Source organism: Pleuronectes platessa, chromosome 8, assembly GCF_947347685.1.
Source record: "Pleuronectes platessa chromosome 8, fPlePla1.1, whole genome shotgun sequence".
Classification (NCBI taxonomy): Eukaryota; Metazoa; Chordata; class Actinopteri; order Pleuronectiformes; family Pleuronectidae; genus Pleuronectes; species Pleuronectes platessa.
Window position 1 is genome coordinate 12,831,744 of NC_070633.1, and position 26,594 is coordinate 12,858,337.

Sequence of the window (26,594 nt, forward strand, 5' to 3'; positions counted from 1 at the left end):
AACAGCTCCACTTTGTGCATCCTATCTTTGACCATTACAGAACATTTAAAAACACCTAAAGGCAGAATTGACAGGGAAGTGCATGGATTTGTGAAGCTGCTAGCTGACCTTTAAACACCACTACTGTCAACATCATGAGCTCATTTATCAGAGTCCGCTTTGTTTCTTTTTCATTTATCAAGCATTTATATTTTTAGCATTGCAGTTGTTTGCCGCCTCGCAGGATAAAAAGATCAAGACACAGCACAACTGTGAGTCAGTGTACGTGTGTGTGTCACTGTTTGTCTCCCTCTGTTGGCTGACTCATCCATCATATGATGAATTCAAACATTTCCTTAATCATACACCCTGAAAATATACAAAAGACCTTCCAGTGTAAGGAGGACAATTACTGCGGCTTCAATTCTAGCCACTGTCTGACAGAACATTGCTGCTTAGTCGGAAAAACATTACATTAAAACAATTAAAGGTTCACAAAAACAAAATACACAGAAAGTTTGCTAATTAAAATAAAATACTAAAAATGGTCTTATTCCAGTTAGCCATAGTGTGAATATAACTTGTTAAAGGTCCAGTGTGTAAGATTTAGGTGAAGGGATCTATTGACAAAACATTTAGTGTAAAATAATCCTAGTGATGTTTTCACTAGTGTGTTGGATCTGAATTGTACAAACTGTTGCTTTCTTTACTGTAGAATAAGCCCTATATATTTATATACTTTAGATTTTACATCGGGAACGGGTCCTCTCTACGGAGGCCACCATGTTATTTACAGTAGCCCACACTGGGCAAACTAAGGTTTTGAGTTTTTATGAAAACTGAAGGCTATCAGAGGTTCTCTCATGTTTGGAAGAGGAGATGAAGTGAGGGGTATCCAGCTGTAACATTAAACTTCACCACTAGATGTCACTAAATTCTACACATTAAACCTTTAAGTCAGAGTTAAACATACTTATTTCATGTGTGGTACCACCTGTAGTAATTCTTCAAAGTTGCAACTACACATCATATAAATGTATCTGATTGAAACTTGCTTACTTTTGTTTTGAAATGGAGTGATTGGAAGTCTTCAGAAGCATGAAATTAAAACCAATAAAATCGAGCACTTGAGTAACTGTGCTTACTGTACATGATAACTGGAAATAAAACCCACACAGCACTGCTATTATCTTAAATCCTTTAATATATGAAAGAGGCATATTTTAACACAATATACAGTGTAACAGACCATGTCCAACAGTTTCCATTTACATTTCTTTACAAGGCTGCCCGTCAGAGGACGAGTCGCAACTGAAACAACTGATCGACAGTACGGTTTTGTTTATTGTCATCTGCTGCAATCGAGTCACAACTGGAAACAGACTGTTGATTAAACTCAGAAAGAAAAAAAAAAAACTTGTTTGTGTTGCCAAGCTGAACAAAGATATTCAGAATAATTTCTGGGAGCCTAAGAGATCACTATCTACTGTATCTGTATCCATACTCTTCAACTGGGAGCCAATGTGTACCAGTCAACAACTCAATATGATCACAAACAAATCAGTTCCGCTGCAGCTTTGTGCTCTGATGTGACCAGCGTCTGAACAGCGGCAGGAACGATCCGCGGTTGAGTGATGTGCTGCTCACCTTTGTAAAAACTATTTGACGGGGACATGAGCAGACCCCGAAAGCTTAGACCGGATCACAGGACGGTGTTGCATGAATATAAGGAAAATAAAGTTAAATCCTTCATAAATGCATATGTAGAGTTGTATATCGATACGGGATTATCAAACCTTTCAAGTAGTGATTTGTGATCATACTTAGAAAATCATCCACAGCCACTGAAGAGACATAAAAGCCAAACCAAACAAAGAGTTTAACGCTTTGAGATTGCATATAAAACATAGGTCTGCGCGCGCACACACACACACACGCCTGGAAGCAGAAGAAATGGAATGCTCATTTGCTTTTACGCTCACGGAACAATTAAAAAAAAGATGAGGACACCAGAGTAACATTGAAAACAAAAGAGACACGTTTTAATTCACATTACTAAACTTCACTGGTTTTGTGCATTGCGTGCAAGTGAGGGTAAAAATTAAGACTTCTTACTGTAGTAGGTCCATGCTAATACAGACTTATACATTCATGTGATGCATAAGGCTCCTCAGGAATGATTTAACTGCCCAGAGGGACAGCAGGAAAAATGAAAGAGGTTGTTTTGTGATTGCGATGCTGTTATGATAAAGTTCAAAGCAGTTAGCATTGTTCGCCCCCCCCCCCCCCCCGCATTGAATACAAGCAGCCGAAGCTGGTAAAACCCAAACATACTCCAGCGAGTCACCTTTGTAGAGTCTGCATAAAGAAAGTCCTGCCATCCTGCAGATTATTATGGCCCTTTAGTCCTCATTACCAAGGTGACATTCTGATTATTGGCAGATCCATCTAGACACGGCGGAGGCTGCAGAGAGTCGGTGCTTTTTGTTTTAGAGCTGCAGCACAACTGACACCCGTGGCCTCCATCTGCCCCAGCCAGACCCGCGGCATCACTCAAAAAGGCAGCGGCTGCTCTGTTAACGTCACGTACGACACCAGTCTCCTTGCATGCATGACCAGAGGTTGCTCTTTATTTATGAGGGGAAGGGGCGTTTCAGAACCTGAGAAAATATTTTCCCTTAAGGACGATTTAAAAGAAAACGATGGGAACACTTAACAGATTAACTGATCCAATCCACTCATTCATTAAAATTAGAAAAAAAGAAAGGTGTTGAAAAAATGCTTCTGGTTTCATCCTTGTAGATTTTACAGGACATTCGATCAAAAATAAAAGTAAAGCAATGTCACATCAGGCAACTTTGGGTGAGGATTAACTCGCCGGAAGTTGTGTTTTATCCTGAAAATGTTTCTACATTGGAGCTGAAGGAAAAAAGACTAAAGAGAAAACGTGTTCTGCAGTCAGATTGCTGCAGGCGCTGTGTTTAAAAATACATCAAAATGACAGCCTAGGAGATATGTGCAGTCAGATCAGGTAGTGGTTTGGAAGCGGGAGCATGGGGAGCGAGAGCAACATGTGACATGTAATGTACACACAGCGGGCGATCGTCAGGGTCGGAATGAAATGATAGAGCAGTTAGAGGTTTTGGTGTAATGTCGCAAAATAGCAATGCTGCTCATCTTTCATCTTGTGTTTGCTTCTTTTCAAAACGTGTTTCTCACCTGAAACCCACCTGTGCGATAAAAAATAATGCTCATGTAAGAATAAAAAAATTGACGTATAAAATGATCAAGTGAACCCAGTTATACCTGCATTCTGTGAGGTTCACGGACGAGATGAAAAGCTGTAGCTTGAAGTGTGAGACAAGAGGTTGTTTTTTTTTAGATTATGAAAAACAAATGGCATTGTGGGCTGAGTGCAAACGAAGAAAGAGAGAAAAATAATCTGAATTTCTCCTCAGCCTGGAAACACCATGACAACATGGCAGATTGTTCAAATGCCAAGATCAGGTGAGACTTGTTATTTTCCTGGTTACTGCACTAAGTTATCAATAATCTAGTCAAAGTAAAAGCAGCATTCATGTTATATTGACAATGATGCTAACATCAAAAAGGTAACAGCATGTATTTACTATTCTAGTTTAAAAAAATAGGCCAAACAATAGACAAGACAATGAATTAAAGATAAAAGCAGTGTGTTAGCATTTATATTTTTTGTTTGATTTCTCATTTCAACTGGCACTTCCCACATAAAAAGGGACAATTAATTCACATTTTGGCTGTGCAGAAATGCTGTTTGTTAATGTGGGAGTTCCTAATCAAGTATGAATTGCAGCCAGATAAAATCTTGGCAGTTAGCTTGTGACCAGCTGATATTATTTGGTCTCCGTTTGGACTGCTAACCACATCAACGATAAGAAGTTGATGTGCAGTTCACTGATGGATCAGACTTTAAACAGGCGCCTGTTGAAGTCAAACTATAAACCTGGGATACAAGTCTCTCTACGAAAGGATGAATAAAGGACGTATTTAAAGAACAGACACGAATATTTTCATAATGCAGAAGACGAGATATAAACGTAAGACAAGTGTGGTAACAAAGTCAAGTAAAAAAGGCCCCAAACCAGCAATCCCACGTGCCTGAGGGATGCTCAGAGATAAACAAGAAACTCTGTCATTAAGTGTTTTCCCCCCACTCTTTAGCATATAACCTACAATCCTAACCCCACCAGGCCATCCATATAATACAATCTAATATCCTTCAGTAAATCAACAGATAATACAGTTACTGCAGGGCAAACAGGGGGACTGTCGAAGAACTGTCAGTGTTACTCTGCGTTAAGTTAGTGTCATTTTAATAGACATACCGATGGCAGAAAGCATAATGGAGTCAAGGCCTCAAGTGTTTGTATGTTTGCACATGTTTTTGTTCGGCAGGCACTGAGCCTCAGCATATTCAAGAATCAGCTTTGATAAAAGTATGTTAACATCAACATTGACACATTGTGTTGGAAGATATAACCCTTTTAGCACAAAGCTCCCAGGTTTAGCAGTAAACGGTAATTGGATAGTTGTACATGAGGTAAAATAGAAAATCCTGATACCCAGGTACATGGAATACATGTTTCCATGTCAACAGTGGAGCGGCAGATGTGGAACGAAGGCGTTAAGACTGATGAAACAAAAATCAATCCACTGATGAATCCTGGGGGAAAAGATGAACGGCTCATGATCAAAGCATCACCTCATGTGTCGAACATGGAGCTGGTTGTGTTCGGGCTCAGACATGTGTGGCTGCCGGTGGAACTGGAATTTACTGATGATTCCACTGATAACAGAAGCAGCCGGATGAATGCAGGTGAACAGGATCACCCTGAGAGCTCAGATTCAGTCACACACATTAAAACCCGTTGGACGACATTCAGCAGGACCAAGATACTCAATATACAACCAGAGCAACCACACAGCCTTTTAGGGTGAAGACTGAGCAACAGTTGACTTGGTGAATATTAAAGACCTAGCTGATGGAGGCGGCAGCGAAGGAGAGTCACCAGGGATGATACAAAGTGGCTGCTGATGTCTGTGGGCCGTAGACTTCAGACAGTCACTGGCTGCCAACGATTCTAAGCAAAACATGATATATGATCATTTTGTTTGACTTCATGTGTCCAATTATTTTTGAATCCCTAAAATGTGGGCACCTCGTGTTAAAAGGGTTAAATCTCCCACTCAGTTCCTTCTATGTTGACTTTAAACTACTGAAATCAAAGCTGAGACTTGGCACTTTAATGTAGAGCCTTATATATTTTAGTTCAAATTGAATGTGCTGAAACTCAGAGCCTGAAGTGTGTGTACAATCACTTTGAGTCTTGACTTGAGTTTTTTCGGCCAGACCCTGAGGTATTGTGGGGCGGGGTGCAGAGAATCATGTACAGAGCAGAAAAGACACGAACATGTCATTGAAAAATTAATGGCACTTTCTTTTTACATATACAGTTAGAATTTAAATCTCTTGAAACGCTTAAGCTGGAGACATGACCAGCCAGTGTTCAGAGTCTTCTCAGTGGTCATTAAAAAGGTCACAATTGTGAAATTTTACACACGCAACAGAGTCAATATGTTTGTTGGCCAGCTGGCCGGCCGGCCACCCGCCATCCCCTGCAGCAGGAAGTCGGGATAACCGCATAAAAAACTCTGCCGTTTTTATAGGAGATATTCAACCCCTCGCTGGGTGGGACTGTGGCTCTGTGGCTCTGTGACAAAGTAACTCTGGACTAAAGAGATTAAGACTTGTCGTCCCTTTTCCTTTGTTTTTCATTTGTTGTCTCTTACTTTCATCCATGGCTTTCAATCTCCCAGCTGACAGGAGCCATTGTGCAACTGCGCCCCATAAATACACTGGTCTAAAAAACAAAGTCAGTGGAAAAGGAAAACATAATGGAATCTATCTCTTAAGTAGGCAAGGCAGTCCTCTGTTTATTTGGGTTAGAATCCCTGCTTAGTGGTAAACAAAGTGTTGACGTTTTGGTTTGCGTGGGATATTTTCTCCCTTTAACCATTCAAGTGTCATCGTTACACAGAGGAGGAAACGCTTAGTGACAGTTCGTCTGTAAGTGTGTATGTGCTGCTGAGCTCAGTTGGAAAGTGGACCGGGCTCATGGCTCTCCGTCCTCAGCTGGACAGGAACTGTTTGTGTGCTGTGTTGACCTGGTGTGGGCCTGAGGGGTGGGGCTCCGTCACCTCACCTCTCCTGTCACCAGTTGGCTTTGACGGCATTGACGTCGCTCACTAGGTTTTGAGCAAGGCAGATACCAAAAATCTGGGGAGGGAGCCACACAGGACGTTAGAACAGGAAGTGACATCAGAACAAAACACAATTGATCCTCAAAAAAGGACCAGACTGCTGTAATGCAGGGATTTGATTGATGTTGCCTTTTCTCACCACTAGATAGCAGTGATGACACAAAATCAAAACCCTTCTACATTTTCTGTTTTAAATAAACATGTGATTTTCAAATGGACAAAGTGTCCTCGTAGGAATATTTCCAGGTAAAATATCTACAATGATTCCTTACCTGCAAAAGTGCAACACCAACAAAGATTCCAGCTACAATGATCAGGTTGTCCTGAAGCCACTTCTCAAACTGTCCCACACAGCCCTTGGTGTAGATATATTTCTGCCGATCCAGCTCCTTTTCAGAAATAAAGTAAAGACACAATCAAATTATGACTTCATAAATCGTTTATTAATAATCATTAGATCCATGAGCTCCCAGAGAGGACACTTTAGCATGAGTGAAACATCAGACTCTGACTTGCCTGACCTTTAACTAATACTGGACAAAATAAAAATACATAGCGTTTTGCCCGCTGACTCCATCGCCGAGGAGGGCAGAAGGAAAGAGTGACAGTGGTTGTCAGATGTCGGTGTCTGGACATCATGGCGGATAAGAAGGCAGTGTATTCAGTCTTCACTGCGGACACAGTGGGACTGAACAAACAGGCAGAAGCTGTTTCCTGTTACCGGACAGATGGCTGTTTGCGTTGGCTGATTCAGCCGATGATGTATGTGCTCCATTCAGAGATGCAAATAAAAAGGTGTAAATTAGAGCTGCAGAGACACTGACAAGGTGGGAGTAAGACTGGGTGTGAACAAGATGACACAGTGCTGTCTTTGTTACTCTTCAAGACGAGTCAACCGGGCAAACCCTTTGTTCTATTGCAAAACCTGAAGGCTATCTTTCAACCAATGGGAGGTGAAGGGAGCCCCCTGGCAGCCAATAAAAAAAAAAGCAGGAAACACAAGGTCGTTCTGGCTGTGAACTTCTTCACAAGCTATTTCAGCCCTCTGCCTTTGTTGTGCTGCTGTCCTCCCCAGGTCTCCTGCTCTTCCTGTTTCTCATCCTGCCATCCATAAAAAAGGGCTGCACAGGAACTTGGTGCATATCACTGATGGGCATAGTGTCAACAGCCAGGGCGACAGCACGAGAGCATGCAGAGAGAACCTTAATTCATAACAACTTGGTGGCAGGTGGTTCACTGTATTGCAGTGTGCCTAGCAACAGCAGTCTTTCTGACTGCAGTGCAGTGAGTTGTAACCACCACACCCACACACAGAGGAAAAGGGAACGGACTGGCATAACCCACTGAGTTGCCAATTACAGAGTGTAGTAAGGCTGCTCTCTCTGCTAAAACTGGAGCCTAATTATCCCTGTTAGAAGAACAATCTGTTATTAAGGCAAGAAGCATGCAGAGGAGTCTGTGTGCTGCTTAACCCTTCACATTCTCTGTGTCTGCTGTGTCGGCAAACTGTTTTCAGATATACATGCATTTATAAAACAACTATACTTCATAAGCCTTAATCAAGAATGATGGACGGAACAATGACAGGAATCCTGAAGTTAAATTCAATACCTTTAAGACCTTTTTTAAACACCAATATCACTGCAACACTGAGCTCTAACCATTTCATCAGGGACAAACCTTGAACTTCCATCTATTAAATACATATATTGATTTTGAGATTGCAAAACTTAAGAATCTAGATTGCAGTAACCTTTATGGAACACTGTATCAACACAACAGAATTCAGATATGTTGGGAGGTGGGCCTAACTCAAAGATGAAAGTAATAACAGTAACACGCTCACTAACACAGGTATTAACATAAATCTCAGAGGTCTTCGCATTCTTTCCTCTCTCTCCCATTCACTCTCTGGTACATTTGGCCGAACAAATGAGGCCGTTTGAAAACAAAATACTGCTGAGAATCACATCGTCAGCATGATATTGGCCAGGTGAAAAGCAACTCAGCCATAAGAAGTGGCCTCCTAAGGCTGCAGTATGTTAAAATTACAGCTGACAAAAGCCACACATACACTTATGAAACTCAGAATTAAACTAAATGTACTCAGTAATACACTTAACCAAGATAATGGGAACATGTTATACACCCAACTCACTGTGTGGGGGTAGGGCCCACCTCCATTCAAAAACCCATCGGGATTCATGGCATGAGCCTCAACTCTGTTCAAAGCCGGTCCTGACCTCCCTGGGGCCCTGAAGCGAAATTCTGTAAAGGGGCCCTCCGACCTGACCCCGGAGCCATGTAAACCATTTGCCATTGTCCCAGTCACACCTGAGGCCCCAGAGCTCCCACTACAATCCTCCCACTTTTAAAACTGTTGGCTCCATCAGTCGTTCAAACAACAAGTAAACCTGAGGCATAAACAACATTGACCTTTTTATTTTTCCTAATTGTAAGTAGCAAGTTGTACCTTGGAAGGTGTTGTATAAATCTATATACAATTATTATTGAATAAAACATATTCTAAACGGAACTAAGATAATATTAAGATAGGGAATATTCTAGAGGAAATTGTAGAAAACACAAAATGTTGAAAAGGGTCAAATATAACAGAGCTTTGGCTTTGCAGCCGGGAGATTAACACCGACACATTCAGTGTTTCCTCCACTGTAAAACTCATAGCACCTGGAAATTATAGATAACCCACTACTATTAATTTGATTAGATTCACTGGACCCATTCAAGCTGGCGCACCAGGATTTCTTAAGTACATTCGTCAAATATAAAAAAGTTGGTCGAGTCCTTTAGCTTTTATTTACGGGGAGATGTGCAGCCATATTGCCCAGTATGCCTAGCTGATTAACATTTAAAATTCAATGTTTAATCAATAGCCCATGTCAAGTAATTACCTATGGCCTATGCAGAGTACCATCATGGACACACATTGTCTGCACTGGTTCACACAGAAGCTGCAGCCTGATGTCACAGGTTTGATTTGGTGAGTCTATATTCAAGCTGCATTTTATGAACAACGTCGGCCTTTTCTGAAACGTAATGAACTGTTGCATTTTCGTTCTCACTTTTGTCATTGACAGAGTCACAGAACCGCCCTGGAAGTGGTTGGCAAGCAAAAAACAGACCAAGAGATGCACTGCCTAGTTAAGTTAAGCCATTTTCAGACATGGGTAAAATCCGGTGTCCAGTGCATGTCTGAAAGCAACTTTAGTGAGAGACAGATATGAGACAGATGCAAATCAACTTAATGTTACTGTTATTCGCTGACATAAAAAAGAGATCATGTTTACCCGATTGCTGTCTCTGCAATTCACTTCCGTGATGTCATTATTGTCTTTGCGACCAGAAGGACAGTTCTGCTTTTCTCTCTCTTCAAAGCTGTAAACACCAACACCTGCTTTGGCACGAGTGCGTAGGGCCGCCTGGCTCTGATTCAGTGGCTTTGTATTCCATGTGTTATACAATCAAGAATCTGCAGCGGGTGTCTGATTTTGTCAAATTAACTGAATGCTATACAATTTATGTGTCTGACTTCCTGGCCAGCTTGTTCTGATCTGTGCAGTTTAATGCAGCTGCACAGTAGTCTGCAAAGCTTTATATTATTAAAAAAATTAACATTGGACAAACATGCTATTAAAATTGAAAATGTAGTTACAAAATGTTATACCTTGTAAAATAGAAATTAAGTTGTTTGAATACTTTTAATTGTCACTAAACTGATTAACTGCCTTCTTTTGAAGGTCCTGCAGACACCCTGGAGAACCAATCAAGACCAATACAAATGAAGCCGATTGCCACTCCAACCGAACAACTGCTGAGATCACCTCAATCAAGCAGGTTTGCAGCTTGTCAGTCAACTCTGCCTCAGGAGTAATTCCACTCAGGAGCATCGCGTCAGTTTAACCAGGAAGGCTGGCATTGGCTGCCAATCATGCCTTAGACGACTGCCCTTCACCGTACCATGAATACAAACTGGTTTTCCGTAACCATCTCCGTAAAAATCTTATAAGTCTTTTTATATTTAGATATATATGGAATATATTCTGAAGGACAATATTAGCTATAGCATAAAAACAAATTAGCAATAGGTAAAGAGAGACCTGTTGATACTTACCAATTGAAGCCGAACATCATAACCACACTGCGTGTTGATTACATCCTCCTGTAAAAAGAAGAACACAAAAATGTGAAGTACTCTATAAATAGGGGATTATTTATATCTGAGTGACATGAGAATAAATAGATTATTTATTAAAATCCTGATTATACTTATTGCTGAGTGACTTACTGCGGGGTCTTTAACACAACAGGAAAAGGGGACTCCACAGCGCTCCCTGCTGGGGTTCGGCTCAGTGCAGTTGAAGTAGATGTTGAGGTTCCAGTCGTCGGGCCCGTGAGCTCCGCAGCATGACCACTGAGACAGCAGCCGCAACAACACGAGATTAAACTGCCGGCTTTGACTAACGGACACATTTAATTTCTCTGATCTGGTCTTAAAACAGCTCTATAGAGTCTGGCTCAGGTTAGCTGGGGCGGGTGGCAAACTACAGACACAGACTCAAATGGCAAGACAACAGCGGATCTAATTAGCTCTACAGTGCAACACGACAGAGCCCAGCATTTTCACATGGGAGCCAATTATCTAAAGCGTTTCATTCATATAATTGGATAATCATTTGAAGGAAATGAAATCACATTAAACATGAGATTTACTGCACAGCTGCTGACTCATTCTCCCCTCATCCCAGCGCTGAGCAGATTCAACATCAGCTTTTAAACACGTACACAACAAAAAATTTATGGAGAAGGCAGTGACTTCTTACAGCCTGGAAACACGAGCTAGTGAAACACAAGTTTCAGTCAGTTAGTGTGGACTCACATATTCCTGGGCAAAGTCAATGAGATTCTGTAAGTCGATGTCATCTCGGTAGGCCTTCACATTATTGTTGATAAAAAAGTTGAGCTGGTCTTTGATCCAGTCCTTAAAGACGAAGGCGAGGATCCCCGCAGTCAGCTCCAAGAAGAAAATCAAACCAAGGAACACAGAAAACTGAAAAAGTACAAGACACACGTCAGAGTAAATACACAAACACAAAATGTCTCACTTCAAACATCTGTGTATCATGTGTCGTAAATTGTGGTGGCCCTCAGAGCTCAATGCAATAAACACACAAGAAAACACATACAAATAAACACAATACATGCAAATAGAGAAAACATTTCGATCATTTTGACAACACATGTGCCGCAAATATAAAACGCACTGCAAATACTCACAATACAATAAACTACTCACAACATTAACAAATCCTTGCAACACCACAAAATACATGCGACATAACAAAGTGTTTCCAGGGGACACTAACAAGCGATAAAGATTGTTATGTTGTTATTTGTTGTGAGTATTTGGTCGTGTTGTTAGTATTTGATCATGTTGTGAATTGTATTGTTGTGAGTATATGCTGCTTTGTCTATATTTGGTAGCGTTGTGAGTGTTTTTCTATTGCTGTGCAAGTGTTATAATAAGTGTAAAAATTTATTGAAGACACTCTGTTTTAGCTTTCAGGGCAGGAAACATTTTTTTTTCTCGTATTTCTTGGAAAGGGACCAGAGCTCTCATGTGTCCCTATGCAGGTCTGGTGGTAAGATTGGTCCTGATTTGCTGAGTGAGAGCGTGGCAACATAAACCGCAGTCCCAGAGGTTCCCGTATGTCATCCCTTTACAGTAAATGTAGGAGGAGACAGGGTTTATGATAAATGCACAAAAGACACATTAGCAGCTCACTCTGACGCCTGACTTATTGCTGCTAATGGACATGGGCTGGAGTTAATAGCTACTCAGAATCACAGCCTGCAACAAGGCTAGTTTGTCTATGTCACTCATATGTTCTCAGGCTCATCAATACAGCTGAACACAAAGAAATGTCCTTAAATGGTGAGGTCATGGCTTTGGAACAATTCTGAGCTTCTTTCAGATCAAAATCAAAAAGTTGCCACTGAAGAAAACATTGGTTGACACCAATATGGGAATATATATAATATGGCCTATAAGGACTATATCAGTGTCTCTGGTTATTAGTGAAAAAGGAGTAGGTTTAGTAATGAGATAACACATTTTAATGCAATGCAATCACCCACAACATTTGGCTTGGGTGAATCAAAAAGGGACACCTGCTACACTGACAGCCTCAGCTCTGGTGTGAACTGCAGATCTAAAGGGATCTTGGTGTGTGGTTAAAATGGAGTCTGTGCGGAGAGAGTCAGGAGCTGGCTTACAAATTTAAGCAAGAGGGTGTTCTCTCTGAGGGCTCCAATACAGCCAGCAAAGCCCAGGACGAACATGACCCCTCCCACAACGATGAAGAGCCACACAGGGTCGAAACCCCCTAGATCCGTGATTGACGACAGATTGGACAGCACGCCCTGAGGGAGAGGAGAAAAGACAAAAGGCAGGGGTTTAAATCCTGACTATAATATTTCCACAATCAATCCTCATCATCTCTTTTACGAGGTCTCATAAAAATCTCTCATTCTTAAGCTTTGGACAGAGTTGGGTGTCAAAGTAATGAGTGAAGTAATGACACACTCAAGAGACCAACTGGGGTCGCAGAGGCAGAAATGTAACGAAATCTATTGGAATACAATATTGTTGTTGAATTTAACTGGTCAAATGTGTTGCTTTCTAAATAAAACAGCAAACCCCACAGGGTGCTATCTTATCAGTTTATCTACAACACAGCTTCACCCTCCGGTAGATCACTGTCCAGCCAACAAAATAAGTCCCTTTTATCAGGGGACAGAAATGTTCACAGCAGACATCTGTCCTTCCTCTCCGGCCCCACAGTCCCCGAGGCCACAGTGTATACACAAACATGTTTTCCTGTCAGCCTCTGGTCTGCGTCATGCCTTACACTGACAGACATGTTTTATCTGAAAGAACGGCCCATTTCACAATCTGTATTACACTTTGAAGAGAGTGCCTCAGCTTAATGGAAAAGGCTTTTATCGTGTAAACTATGTCAATATTTAAAGTTTCAAATTTAAAAGTAATCTTGTTGAGATAACAGCTCCTGCGTCACACGGCTCTGAATGCCAAACTCCCAATTTTTGTTTTTTACATTTACGACAAGCTGATATCAGCACAGATTTCTTCATATAGTTATCCGCTCCGAGCACAGCTTGTGCTTCCAAAATAGGGGACTTGAGGAGTTTTATATGGATTGTATGTACTCCGGCAAACAAACAGTCGACATTACAGAGATTTGGCGACATCACAGTCACATTTTACTGGCAACTTTAGCTTTTGGATTAAATGACAGCAGTCATTTTCCACTTGAACATTTTGGTACTTTTCCAACACGTACAGTGAATAACAAGGGCATATACAGAAACACTTTCATTTAAGGATTGTGATGGGACTAAATCCACACAATAAGCAGGTATTGGGCGTAATTATTTACCGACAGACATCCTGCTGTAATCTTTGTTGCTGGGGATGTTCATGCATCCCACTCTCATATTCTTAGATCAGATTCAGGCTCAAACATGTACAGCTACATTTGAGAAGTTATTTTTTGTTTCTTAGATTAACAGTTTGCTTTCAGAACCTCCGTACCAGTAAAGACGATGAGGCGCTGCTACAAAGCACTGTTTTTTAAGAAGCTCTGAGCTCAAATTGGCTGTTTCAGTCAGAGGCTTAAATGAGAGGCTGTGTAACAGGCAATTTTAGACAAATATAGACTTTGTTGATCTTTTTTTGAATTTCTGGAGTTCCAGAATAAAAATATAGAGCTGGAAATGAGCGTAATAGGTCACCTTTACTGTCACTTTGTAGTGTAACATGAGGAGCATTGTTTGTGGGTCTAAAAGCTTGTTCAAATATAATAGGTGTTCCAATTCATGGGTGGTCTCTCAAAATCTCTCACCTAAAGGGAACCTTCCATTTATTGTTTGTAAATGTGGGCCCCTGCTCTTTGTTCTGAAATACTGTTTATTTTTCCCATATAGTGCACGTCAAAATAAAACTTGCAGCTAAAGCCCAAGAAGCTGAAGTCTCATACTGCTTAACTTAAGCTGCTCTGCACTGAGCTGAGGGACAACTGCCGGACAATACCGCATTCTTGTGTTTTTATGGCACTGGTACAGAATAAACTTCCTTTATTTGAATTTAAGCATGAGGCCCTGAAACAATAATGTGGTCTAGCTGCACGCAGCGGGCTTGAAACTAATCAGCTTAGTCCCCGAGACCCAAACTCACCATTGTGCCTTTCCAGTACGCGCTATTCATCATTTGGCAAAATCCTTTTAGATTATTCACTCTGTTCCACAAAGGTACTCCTGTGCAGGTCTATTTGCGGAGTGCATGACCAGATGATACTAATGAGTCCAAGCTTCCACAGCATTTACTGAACTGATGGGGCATTTTCAAACTAATTAATGAACAAATTGACTGTAAACTCTGTTGGAAGAAATTTTGAAACAACCTCTTATAGGCACATGACACCTGACATTTGTGGCCTGCACTGTGGGAAATAAATAGTATCTACTTTCCATACAAATCTGAAGGGCCAGTTCATTTATTCTGCACTAGTACCTGTTCCATTTTTTAACGGATGGGCTACAGCAACATTGTTAATTTCCTAAGGTGTCTAAGGCCTGGTGCACACTAGAGGATTTTTTTAACTCGTAACCGATTGTAATAACATGAGAGATCACAGACCCAAGCATATTTAACAGATTTTTTAACATAATAATCGCGAGAAAATACACACTCTACGATTTGGCCCGAAAGTAAAAAAATGTATGAGGACTGACGTTGTGAGCTGGCTACACTTGTGTGTGCGCTGTCCAGTTGGTGCTGATTTCAAGGTCAGCTCGCTGTCATTGGCGATTGATGGTTTCTGTAGGAGCCAATTACAGTAACTGCCAAACACATTCAAACATGTTTGGTAGTTACGTTCAAGATCAGGGAGGCTTCGGCTCCATCAGTAGTATCAAGATTATTTTGTTTATCCCTCAGACTTCAGCAACATTTGGCCAGATATTCAGCACCGACTGGATGGGGCAAATTGGATCAAAAGTCAGCCCAACTATCCTCTAGAGTGCAGCAGCCAGAAGACGTGTTTACAGGATCGTTACGAGTAAATACTCATTCTTCGACTTCATATTTCCACACCACTTCTGTCAAACTCTCCGCTCCCACCTAAACTCCCTCAGCTCGTTTCGGCCAGGACGGTGGAAAAATTTGAGCTATGCTGTTGAGCCAGTCATGTTGTAATTCACCAGTGTGTGTTTATGTCTGCATGTGTTAATACTTACCTTCTCTGCCCATGCCCACACGCCAATGCATAAGAATGCTGCGCCTAGTAACTGTAAAACAAAGCAGAGAGAAGAGGATCTTCAGTCACATAAAAAAGCCGTACCCATTAGTTATGAGACTATTTTACATCCTCCCAGTTTCAAGTATCTCAAAATGTCACCATATTTCTTCAGTATTTGTTTAAAAGAATGAATACTTGAGATTTAATGAGCATTGACGCAGGTCAAAGACAGAAAAAAACATCTCACATGACAGATCAAATATAAACCCAATAGTCTAACCTCTACTGAGGGTGCGATTCAGTCTTCTTGGTTTAAAGGGGTGTCTCCATGATAACACAACTGCCTGCAGTAATATTTTTTTTAAACTGTGATTGATCAAAAGTAATCCATGACATCATCTTTCCCCAATACATCCTTGCCCAAAGCAAAAAACTAGAGAATTCCGAACACAAATACAAAGATCTTCTAATTCAATATAACCTCCAAGTACTCATCTAAACCTGGCAGTTTGAAGTGAGTCCATGTAGAACTCCTATTACTTTTAGGAAGAAAAATGGCTTGAGAGCTTTTAAACAATAGTGAATTCTCAGTCTTTTAAACTAGCTGTGGACAGAGTGAATCATTACATTTGCCAGTTATTGCAGGTTTAAGTTATTGCACTGGGCTGGGTAAGAGGATGTGTTAAAAGGTAAATCCCTCCTGTATTAGTCTCCCATCAAAGGGAGGAATGATTATAGGGCCCAGCCTAAAACAAGCCACATAAGAAGAACTTCAGAAAGTACAGGGTAACCACAGCACTGGACCACCCAATGTAAAATAAACCCTAAATGAAAAAAAATACAGCAGAGAGGCTTCAAGATTATATTAGACTACGTGTTAGTAAAGAGCGAAAGTTTCTTAGCTGCCAAAAAATGTAATTTGTAAGATATTTGGTACAGCTATGCACTTAGCTGAAGGACATAACAATGAAAATTACATTGAAATTGAGTTAAATCATACTGCTGCGAAGTTGATTAAATAAAGCGAGAAAAACAAAGGAAACCTGTCAATGCCGAACAGGTCCCACAGTGTGATAATAACAACAGCAGCAGCAGTCACTGGGAGGGGGTGCTGCCGCTGCTGAGTTGACCTGGTAGTTACGCAAGCAGTTGTATGGAAGGGTGTGGTGGCTTCGGCTTGAAAGTGACGCGCAGGTAGGCAGCTGGAGATCAGTCAGTGGAGATTAAACTGACAGGGTGAGGGTAATAAACCTCTGCCTCTGACTCGAAATACTACACATAATTACCGAGAGCACAAAAAAAACATGACAGAGAAAACAACTCTCAGTTTACAGCATGGAGACCACAATTGTACAGCTCCACCTCAAGTATAGTGTTACAGAATGTCTTTCTAGATGCTGTATTTTGTTGTTTTAACCGTAGAGACGTGTTCATCCAGTTGTTTATTTTGGAAGACAGGGATGTTGCTAAGCTGCATTCTGTATGTTCAAGCAAATTTCTATTATTTTTTTCACACCATTCAAATCAATGACAGACAGCTAAACAAAACACACATCTCTTTATATAAAGCAGTAGAGTTCAACAGTGGCCTTCAAATATTTCTGAGATCATAACGTTGAAGAGGCATTAGAAGAGATTTGTTGCAGGACTGTTGTATTATAAAACATAAGATAGGCGTTTCTAATAAAGTGACAAGTGCACGGATGTATTGCATATTCAAAGGACAGTTATTCATTACTTTTTTAAGGACAGTTATTGACTATTTGTAAGCCTGTACAGACCAGTGAAGTTGAGGAAAATATAAATCACATGCTCCCTTTTGTTTCAGAGTTCTGCAAAACATTTGACATAAAGTTATAACTTGGTCATTTTATTCCAGCAGACATTTGTTAAATTGCGCAAAGACTAGTGTGATCTTGGCATATGACTCCTAAATTATAATCAGTTTAGTCCAAGCAAACGTTTGTACGAAGGAAATCCCCTCGAGTTCACGAGAAACTGATGGACAGACAGTTGGGCAGACAGAAAATTCCTGCCTCTAATCATGGATGTCACCAGCGAGAAGGTATAATTTTTGTTATATCGGTTTCCTAATGGCTATATGGGTAAACCAACCTTCGTAAAAAAGAAAAAGAAAAAACTGTATGCGATGAAAGTCTGGTTTTGACAATTTTAACTGTCACTGAATAAAGCGTCCCCAATCCTTGTGTGTCACATACTAGGGTGTGACCTTTTGCTGAGATTAGTGACTTGCTTCAAGGCTCGGAACCTTCTAAGAACACAGCCCATGAAGGAGCGCCCTCGGTCTAACCTGAAGGCATAACTGTGCAATCCTGCCTCACTGACACAAAAATCTATGTTGAATCAAAGTGTTCATTCCATGAAAAAGATTCCTTGAGGTTGCCACCAGGACGCCGCCCTAAAACGGATTTCAACAAAACCCTCAGCATTACCATTTGTATGAACTCCACTTCACAATTCCAAAAAGAAGGTTATGATTTTCCGATATAAAATGTATTGTTTTCTGAAGGTACACACTTTCCGCCTATGTGGCCGATGTTCTTCCTGTCTCACTTCCATTTGTCTGTCCTCAACAGGAAATCAGTCAGTTGAGGAAACTTCAAAGAATATCTGGCACACACAAAACTCATTTCCTAAATACAGATATCTCTCGATATAAAACTTTCCTAATTAGCTAGAGATGATTAAGAATAGCTTGGGGTACGAACATTACGAGTTCACATTTCTAATGATACCAGAGCACTTGGCAGATAAAGAGAACACAACCCTCAAGCCACAATGACTGATGTCATGCGTCCTATGGTTCAACATGTAGTATTTCATATAAATTACAGGCACTTAAAATAAATATTACAACCACTTCAGGCTAATTGCTCAAATCATCAATTACAAGATGCCCTGATGATTGACTAAAGAATCCTCCCCTCACTCTCCCCATCTTCATCTCTGCAGCGGACTATCAAATAGGAGAAAGAAAAAATTGCGTCGTTACTCTGGGGCTTCTAAAATAGAACACCAGCCAGACAGCAGAACAGTACTTTGGTTATATGACCAATTTTGTATTTTTTTCTGGTCAAAAGTACATAAAAGCACGTCAAGTGCCATCGTTATAGTTTCAGATGTCAAATTCTTGGTTGCCTAAATACTTAAACAAAATTCCCAGTGTGCCTGCCATTGAGGGTGTGTGTGAGAGTGGACTCTAATTGTGTTCCAGCATCAAGTACATCACCGCCAAAGCTCTACGTGTTCTGGAGACGACTGAAGTCTTGGATTGCTCCTTCTTCTACTAGTGAATCCTTAAATTGGAGTAATCCAAGCGGCATACATGGCTGAAACTCATTCCCAGTCTGACCATCACATTATTGTTTTTTAAGTCCAACTAAAGCGTGCAGGCAAGCGTTAGAAACTGGAAGCTGGATGCACTGGTGTCATGAAAAACAAGGGTTGTTTTATGTAAGGTCACCATTATGTTAAACCATATAATGTGTGTTTTTTAAAGGCCTATCTGCAAACACAGTTTCCTTCGTGGGACAATAAGGTTTGGATTCAAGTGTATTTAACGAATGAGTACACTGAGATTGAACTGAACCTGCCTTTGTGTCATGCTTGTTAGTTTTTCAGCAGTATAATGTGAGCAGCCAGAGTCAAATTTAGGTCAGTTGGTGGTATGGAAAAACATATTGTGCCACTGCTACTCTGAGACAAAATAAATCTCCACTAAAAATGTGCCTTTACTGCTTAGTGGACGAAAACAAAGCGATAATGTAACAAATTAAATTTGACAAACATTCTACACTCATCTGTGCTCAAAGGACATCTCTTTTGTTTGTGCTTTTTAAAAGCCTCCTAGGGTTTGTTTACTTAAATCTCACCTGCCAGTAATTTGTTTGCTATTCCTCTGTGTCTTTTTATCCTACTATCAAATCCCTGTGCCTTTATCGCTGTTCTTAAGCCAATAAGCAAATAACAATGTCTGAACTTGGAGGTCCTTGTGTCTGCCTTGTTATTTAAATCAGGCTGCTCAGATTATTTCACTGTCAAGTACTGCTGCAAAATGTGTATTTCCCAGTCCAGAGCAAAGGGTTCTTCTACTTTTGGACACAGTGATTATCAACACACGAGAAGATGCCTTTTAAGCCAGCTGATCCCATTAACCTTAACTAACTAGCAGACAAACCAAGCTTCATGCTGTCTGAACACGCACACACACACACAGACAGACACGGTATGGACTTACTCAAGTGAGACTGCCCTTTCAATGACTCCCTAAAAAGCTGAATATCTAATGTGTCCCACTGTGTGAATGCAGTCATTCTTGATAATACGATAACGGAAGCACTGCCAACAAAATGTGTAGCTCGTCTGACTCCAGAGCAAAGTATCACTTCCACATATTTTTGCATTCACACTTCTCTGTGCTTGATACCTGCAAAATCAATGAATCTATTTGGCTGATTAATTGCGGCAATGATACAAGAGTCTGAAATTGGATTCAGGTCCAAAATGTATCTGACTGGAATGGACTATCTAAGTCTATCGTCGAGAGAACGTTAGATCCTGTTGATGCTATTATCTTGTAGCCAGAGACCCAACTGAGAGGGACTGCGGTTGACACACGGTATCGGAGCACAAATCAGAACAAATCAGAAAAGAAAAATCCCTTAGTAAGTGTACTTTGCTTCCCTGTTCACATTTGATTGTATCTGTGGTAGACGGCAAATACTACTGAACAGAAAAACACACATTTATCCTCAGACTAACAGCCAGAAGATAGAAAATAGCTGTTATTTGGTGTCTCGGCATGGATATGTATACTCAGTGAGGACAGGGGCACCTGTACACCTCCTTTTTGTGCTATTATCCAATCACGGAACAGAACAATGCATAGAAATATGGAGATACAGTTTAATTTATCAATGTTCACGTCAAACATTAGAATGGAGAAAAACATATGATCTTAGTGACTTTGAAAGGGGCATGATTGCTGAAGCCAGAAGGGCTGGTTTGAGTATGTCACGTTCTCATTGTTATGCACAATAGCCTCCAGATTTGACTCAGAATGGTGTGAAATACAAAAGACATCCATTGGGCGGGACTTATATAGATGGAAACGCCCTGCTGATGAGAAAGGTCAGAATAGTTGGAGCTGATAGGCTGTGGTTAGTCAGAAAACCACTCTCAAACAACAGCAGATGACCACATTCTGTCCCACTGCTGTCAGCCAGTTCAGATCTCTGCAGCAGCAAGGTATAAGACTGAAAAACAGAACCTGGTCGGATGAATCCCAAATTTTACCAAAGTACAAATGGACACAACCAAATGGTGTGAGAAAAGTTTTCTTGCCTCACTTTGGGCCCTTAACACCAATCAATCATGGCTGATCATGCTCATCCCTTTATGGCCACAATTCACCATCATCTAATGAATACCTTAAGCTGGATAATGCTCCCTGTCAAAAAGTTAAAGTTGTCTCAAACTGCTTTCACAAGACAGTGAGATGAGTGAACTTCAGGGGCCTGCTCAGCTACCAGATATGAATCCAATAAAACACCTTTGGGATATGATAGAACAGAGACTGGCAGCATGAATCTGCAGCCTACAAATCTGCAGAAACGATGTGAAGCAGAATCTCAAAGGAAAGTTTCCAACATCATGCGGAATCCATGTCATAAATAATTCAGGTGGTTTTTAGAGCAAAGGAAGGCCCTACTCAGTGTTAGTATGGTGTTCCTTATAAAGTAATATGAGAGTGTGCATCAGCTGCGTTGTCGAGGATTGTCATGTTATTTGCTGGGGACTCAACAATTATTTATCAGTTAACCTGATGATTATTTTCTTGATTAATCAATTTGTCAAGCTATATTGTCAGAAAATATTGGCAATGCTCATGTGATTTCCCAGAGCCCTGATGGTCACATACTGGTGATTATTTGCTCTAACTAACGAATGACCCAAACATCAAAAGATATTTAGATTACTTTCCCACTTGATGAGCAAAGTAATTTAATGCTCACAGTTTAAAAGCAGGAAATGTTTTAGAATCAGTGATTGAATTTTCTTGAAAAAGAATTTAAACAACTAATTAGTTAAGTGATTAAGTGATTAATCAAGTAACAGTTTCAGCTCTACCAAACACATATACAATAGTATATGCTTTCATCCAATGCGATGCATCATGGACACACTCACACTTGCTGTTGTGAGTTCATATGCATGTTCACATCGACAAGTATGACAACATGCAGTGCACCTTAAGTAGCTGGACTGTTACTCCGAACGGTCGAAAGTTGAGTCTAAATGTTGGACCATTCTCGCCCTAAATGGCTCGTCAGAGGAAGGACAGGGACCACCAATGAGTTTTCAAACTTGTGGAATTGTTCACAAGTTGTGACTCGTTCACTTATGTTTTGTGTTCATTGTTCCTGAATCCTGAGCTCCAGATGAAAGAAGCAAAATGCAGTACAATGGGTGTGATGATCCTCTAAATACACGGTTTGGTTTAGACCTCGATACTCTCTGTTTGAATGTGTGTGTGTGCGTGCATTTTTGGGGGGTAGAAGTGGGGGGAGGCAACTGTAGTGGTGGAAGTGGGTGGGGTTGGGTGTCTCACGGTTCTGTCGTCCTATTTTGCAATGGAAGATCATGGATGCTAGAATCACAGCTTCGACCTCCGTTAAGGAATCATTACAGCCCTACTCTGTCCACATCATACTACTGCAAATGCGTCCTCAAAAGGCTGCATTCACACTGGTTTTTCTGCTGCTCTCTACCTGTGATGCGTTCAACCAACGCACATTCGGGTGCCAAATGCAAACAGACATTTGGAGCTGTAGCTGGCTAATAACACACAAACTGCATCCAACCAACTCAGCAACTTGGTTACAGCTTAACAAGCTTTTAATTACAGCAAGCAGAGCATCCAAACATTTCAGCAGCTCAGGCAGAAAATGTGATTAATTAAGTGGATGTGAGGAATTTGTCTATTCTAAGGACGAGAGAAGGTTGGTTGTTCTTGGGTGAGAATGTCTGGCTGTCAACAGCGTGTCCGGGTGCTGGAAGAATTCACACAGAAGAAGAGCATTAAGTTTTATTGCCCTATTTTGTTCACAATATTTAGGGTCCTACAAGCATTCTGTCTCAATTTGGGCAGCATTTTCAAGCCTGACAAGATCACTAGAGGAAAGACAAATGGGTTGATCTGTGGAGAATAAACCCCATCTCTTTCTATTCCAGCAACACACTGGCTTGTCTGTCATATCCAGTTTCACAGCACACAGACAAGAGGAGAACATCTTCTAGTGATTATTAACGGAAACATCCAGCGAGCTGGAACTTGTTTCCCTGTTTCACGGAGAGCTCAGACACAGGACTGTTAGCTCGGCCTGAGTGTCTGAAGAGACCCAATGAGTCAAACACAACACTACAGCCATATGACTCAATGTTTCCTGGTTTATTTCTCAATCCAATTAAATTACAGAGTGCTTTTTCCAATTGTAGGGGAAATTAACAAATGAATCTGAGCATTTTTCATTTAATAAAAAACAACAAGCTCTGGCTTGTGGCATGTTTTGCAATTCATATTACCTCACATGTCACAGGTATGGTGTAATGCTCCCATGTTGTGAAAGGGAGGAATAGGGTGGTGGTGACGAAAGGAGAGCGAGTTGCATGTGGATTAGGCGAAACAAGAATACGAGCGGAGAAAATGCAGGATCACACCCTATGCTCCCCCCAATCTTTGTTCTCACCACCCCTCTTTGTGTGTTAGTGGGTGTGTGAGTGAAGGGATACAATGGTGTCCCACAGAGCCTGAACACTATGGTTGTGGACAGAGTGAAAAGGGTGCTTGGAAAGAGGAGGGCTGGGTGGTATTCAGGCCCGTGTGGCTTTTTCCTTCAGGCAGTCTGTGGGTAGACCCTCTGAGGCAGACAGACACGCCATCCCTTAACCCGCAAACATTGTACTACACCAGTTGCACAGCGAGGCAACACAGATGGGCGAGGAGGGAGGGGTGAGGGAGACCAAACAGAAGAACTTTTCAGACTGAGAGTGGGAGGAGAAAGATGGAGGGGGCATTGTAAAGGAGACGTGGTCTCACTTGCCACTGGCCTAACAATGCAGAGGAGTCTCCTGCCTTTACTCGGACTCAAACACAATGGTACCACTGCTTAGTGCCGGGTCAAAGCGGGGATGGCAAACTACATTACCCCAACCTTAGTCCCTGGCTACTTTGTGGGTCCACCAAACAGAGAGATTATCAAACCATAAGCAGAGAGATTCATGCACTCTTTGAAAGAACTGGATCATCCAGTAATATCATATGGGCTGGACAAGTTTACGTTTTACTCATCACAACAAGTCACTTCATGAGTTTCACAAGAGAAAAGTTTCCCACGAACAGAAAAAGACGTACTCACATAAATTGAGCAATTATATTGTATTATTTTATATCAAATATTAATAGTCTATTAAGGTTATGGCAACAATGGTTGTAGCTTAAGTGCTAATTTTGATGACTCTTTAGCTACTTTCCTGCACCAAAAATCAATTAGGTGACGACTTCTAAGTCAATGAACCCACTGTTATGCAATTTAAAACAAATAAACAACTATCCACAACAACTACAACAACACATGGCAGAAGCATGACTAATTTCAAACTTTACGAGTTGTTTTAACTTGTGTTTACCAATAACAACAGTGAAATATCGTGGTTTACTCTGGTTTACTTTGGTTACACCGACGGTGTAAACGTTGAGCTAACTCCCAGAATCTTTCAACATACTTTTAATGAGACACATTACCTTTATTTTGTGATATCCAAATTAACACCACACAATGACTGGAGCTACTTACCCAGAAGAGAATGTTGAATCCGAATAAGAAGTATTTCACACAGCAGCTGACTTCGGACCCTTTTAAATGTTGGTGTTTGTTTCTGCTCATTCTTCCAAGGATAGTGGTGGCTAACAGCTAAGCTAGGTAACTAAGTACTACGACTGGTACTTCGGGGGCTCGGTGGCCAAAGCTGCGGGTGTTGAACTGGTGAAGCCGATGCTTGTCGGCTCCATTAGCTGAACGACGTCGAGTGTAGCCGCCGGGACAGCAGACAGTAAACCAAACACATGAGGCTGGTGGGCTTCTCCTCGCTTTCACAGTTAGCTCACTAGGCCAGCTAGCTCACAACTTCTCTGGTTAGCATCAGCGGCTAACAACAACAAATCCGGGGACACTTTGAGGCTCGTTCATCTGCAGTTCGGTCGATGCTCAAAGTGGCCTGGCGTCACTTCGGCGGCGAGCAGCGGCGGAGCAGGATGAAGCTTGGGGCTCTTCAGCTAATCGTCTTCCTCATTATCAGTGCGGCGGGTGCCTCGTCGCTGGGAATCCTCATCCTTGTTGTTTTGTGCTGTAAAACAAGCCCCTGCTGTCAAAGAGGAAACCACTGCGCTGCCTCTCGCCCTTTTCACCTCAAGAGCGGCACCTTGTGTCTCAGTGAAGGCCCTCACCTCACCGGGCCCTCAGAACGGGGACCGATCCCTGTTTGTATTCACCTTCAACTCAGCACAGAGCAGTGTGGAATTCAGGTGGATACCTGCAGCAGGATCTGTAAAGGGTCAAGATCTGATCCATGCAAAAACTAGGAAGAACACATTAACAACTTTATTTCAATACATGGGTCCCAGATTCATCCCCCCCATCCACACTGAATGAGTTAAAGGAGTCTATTCTTTATATTATGGTCTAGCTTAGGGGAAAATAAAACAATAAAAACAATATTAACAACTATTGCAATATCATTTTGCAACGATAGCCATACAACAAAGGACATAAACTTGTATAAATATACATATATATATATTGATTTATAAATGCATTGTGCACTTTGAGGAGATATAACAAGTAACTGTTCGTCCTCATATTTGTAAAATTCGATACCCTTAAAGAAGTCTTTATAATCCACAATCTTCCCACAGGAGCAAAACCACTCTTTAATCTTAAAAGAAACACTTATGTGATATCTATCAAGATAATTATCACTATCCGATGCAAAAGTAATTTCTTGAAAGAACATGTGGCCATATCGCCATAGTCTCACATATATATTTAGTCTGCAAACACTTGATTCACAGTTCAAGCGATTTTGCACTTTTTAAATAGAATGACGTGTGTGTGACATCTAACACGAATCTGATGACTTGTGATCCTATGTGTTAGTGAGCATCCAGGTTAGATTCGTTCAGTTCAGTTGTCAACACAGTGTGAAGATGACGGCGTGCATAATTAATGTAGTCACTGATCCTTCAAAAGTGTAGGACAAAAACACATATTTTCGGGTTACATTAGGGATAAATCATAGGTGAGTGTAATATCATGAATGACGCTGGAATAACTAAATGCAATATTTGTATGATTCATGACTTTATTACTGTTAATAATAAACATGTGATTTTCCTACTATATTACATGTTAAAATGTCGGCAGTGAAAACCATATATCAGAAATGATATACATTTTTCCTTTTGAAAAATTGTGGACACTAAATTGAAACTGTATTCCTTATTTCCCTGTTTTCACTCCACAGTATTTTCTTGACGAAACTGAACATGGAGACCATGACGCAAACTGTTGCATGTACAGAATCAGCCGAGTGCCTCTTCATTTGAACTTCTGTCTGGAGCCCAACAGATGGCAGTCTATGAACCTTTGATAAATGAGGCTTTGGTCTCTGTTTTCACCCTGAGGAGTTGCTGCTGAGGACATTTCAGTCTAATAATTATCACCACAGATGTGTAGTATGTTGCACAGTCAATAGAGGTCAACACTCGACAGTAAAACCAAATGAAACCAGTCTGTGAACAGCCTGCTGTGGTTCAGTCTGTGCATGTGTCATTCATTTAGGCAATGTGCAACTTATGAGCAGATTTTAGTTATTTGTTCGTATGCCTTCAAATTGTGC

At 41.0% G+C, this 26,594-nt stretch overlaps 1 protein-coding gene across 1 annotated transcript; it reads right to left on the reverse strand.

The window, feature by feature from the left end:
* Positions 1–1,163: 1,163 nt before the first annotated feature.
* tspan17 (tetraspanin 17) lies at positions 1,164–25,085 on the reverse strand. Its single transcript, XM_053428452.1, has 8 exons — positions 24,494–25,085; positions 15,616–15,666; positions 12,574–12,720; positions 11,177–11,347; positions 10,586–10,711; positions 10,412–10,459; positions 6,552–6,668; positions 1,164–6,295 (listed from the first exon to the last, which is right to left on the reverse strand). Exons 1-8 carry the CDS (start codon positions 24,581–24,583, stop codon positions 6,230–6,232), a joined length of 816 nt encoding a protein of 271 aa, XP_053284427.1. The 5' UTR covers positions 24,584–25,085; the 3' UTR covers positions 1,164–6,229.
* Between the last annotated feature and the right edge of the window lie 1,509 nt (positions 25,086–26,594).

What these genes read in the sequence shown, in the direction of transcription:
- tspan17 (XM_053428452.1), bottom strand. Translation starts at nt 24,583, where the DNA reads ATGAGCAGAAACAAACACCAACATTTAAAAGGGTCCGAAGTCAGCTGC. An exon ending in GATTCAACATTCTCTTCTGG is followed by an intron (nt 15,667 to 24,493) that starts GTAAGTAGCTCC and finishes TTTGTTTTACAG; the next exon opens with TTACTAGGCGCAGCATTCTT. An exon ending in GTTGTGTTAAAGACCCCGCA is followed by an intron (nt 10,460 to 10,585) that starts GTAAGTCACTCA and finishes TTCTTTTTACAG; the next exon opens with GAGGATGTAATCAACACGCA.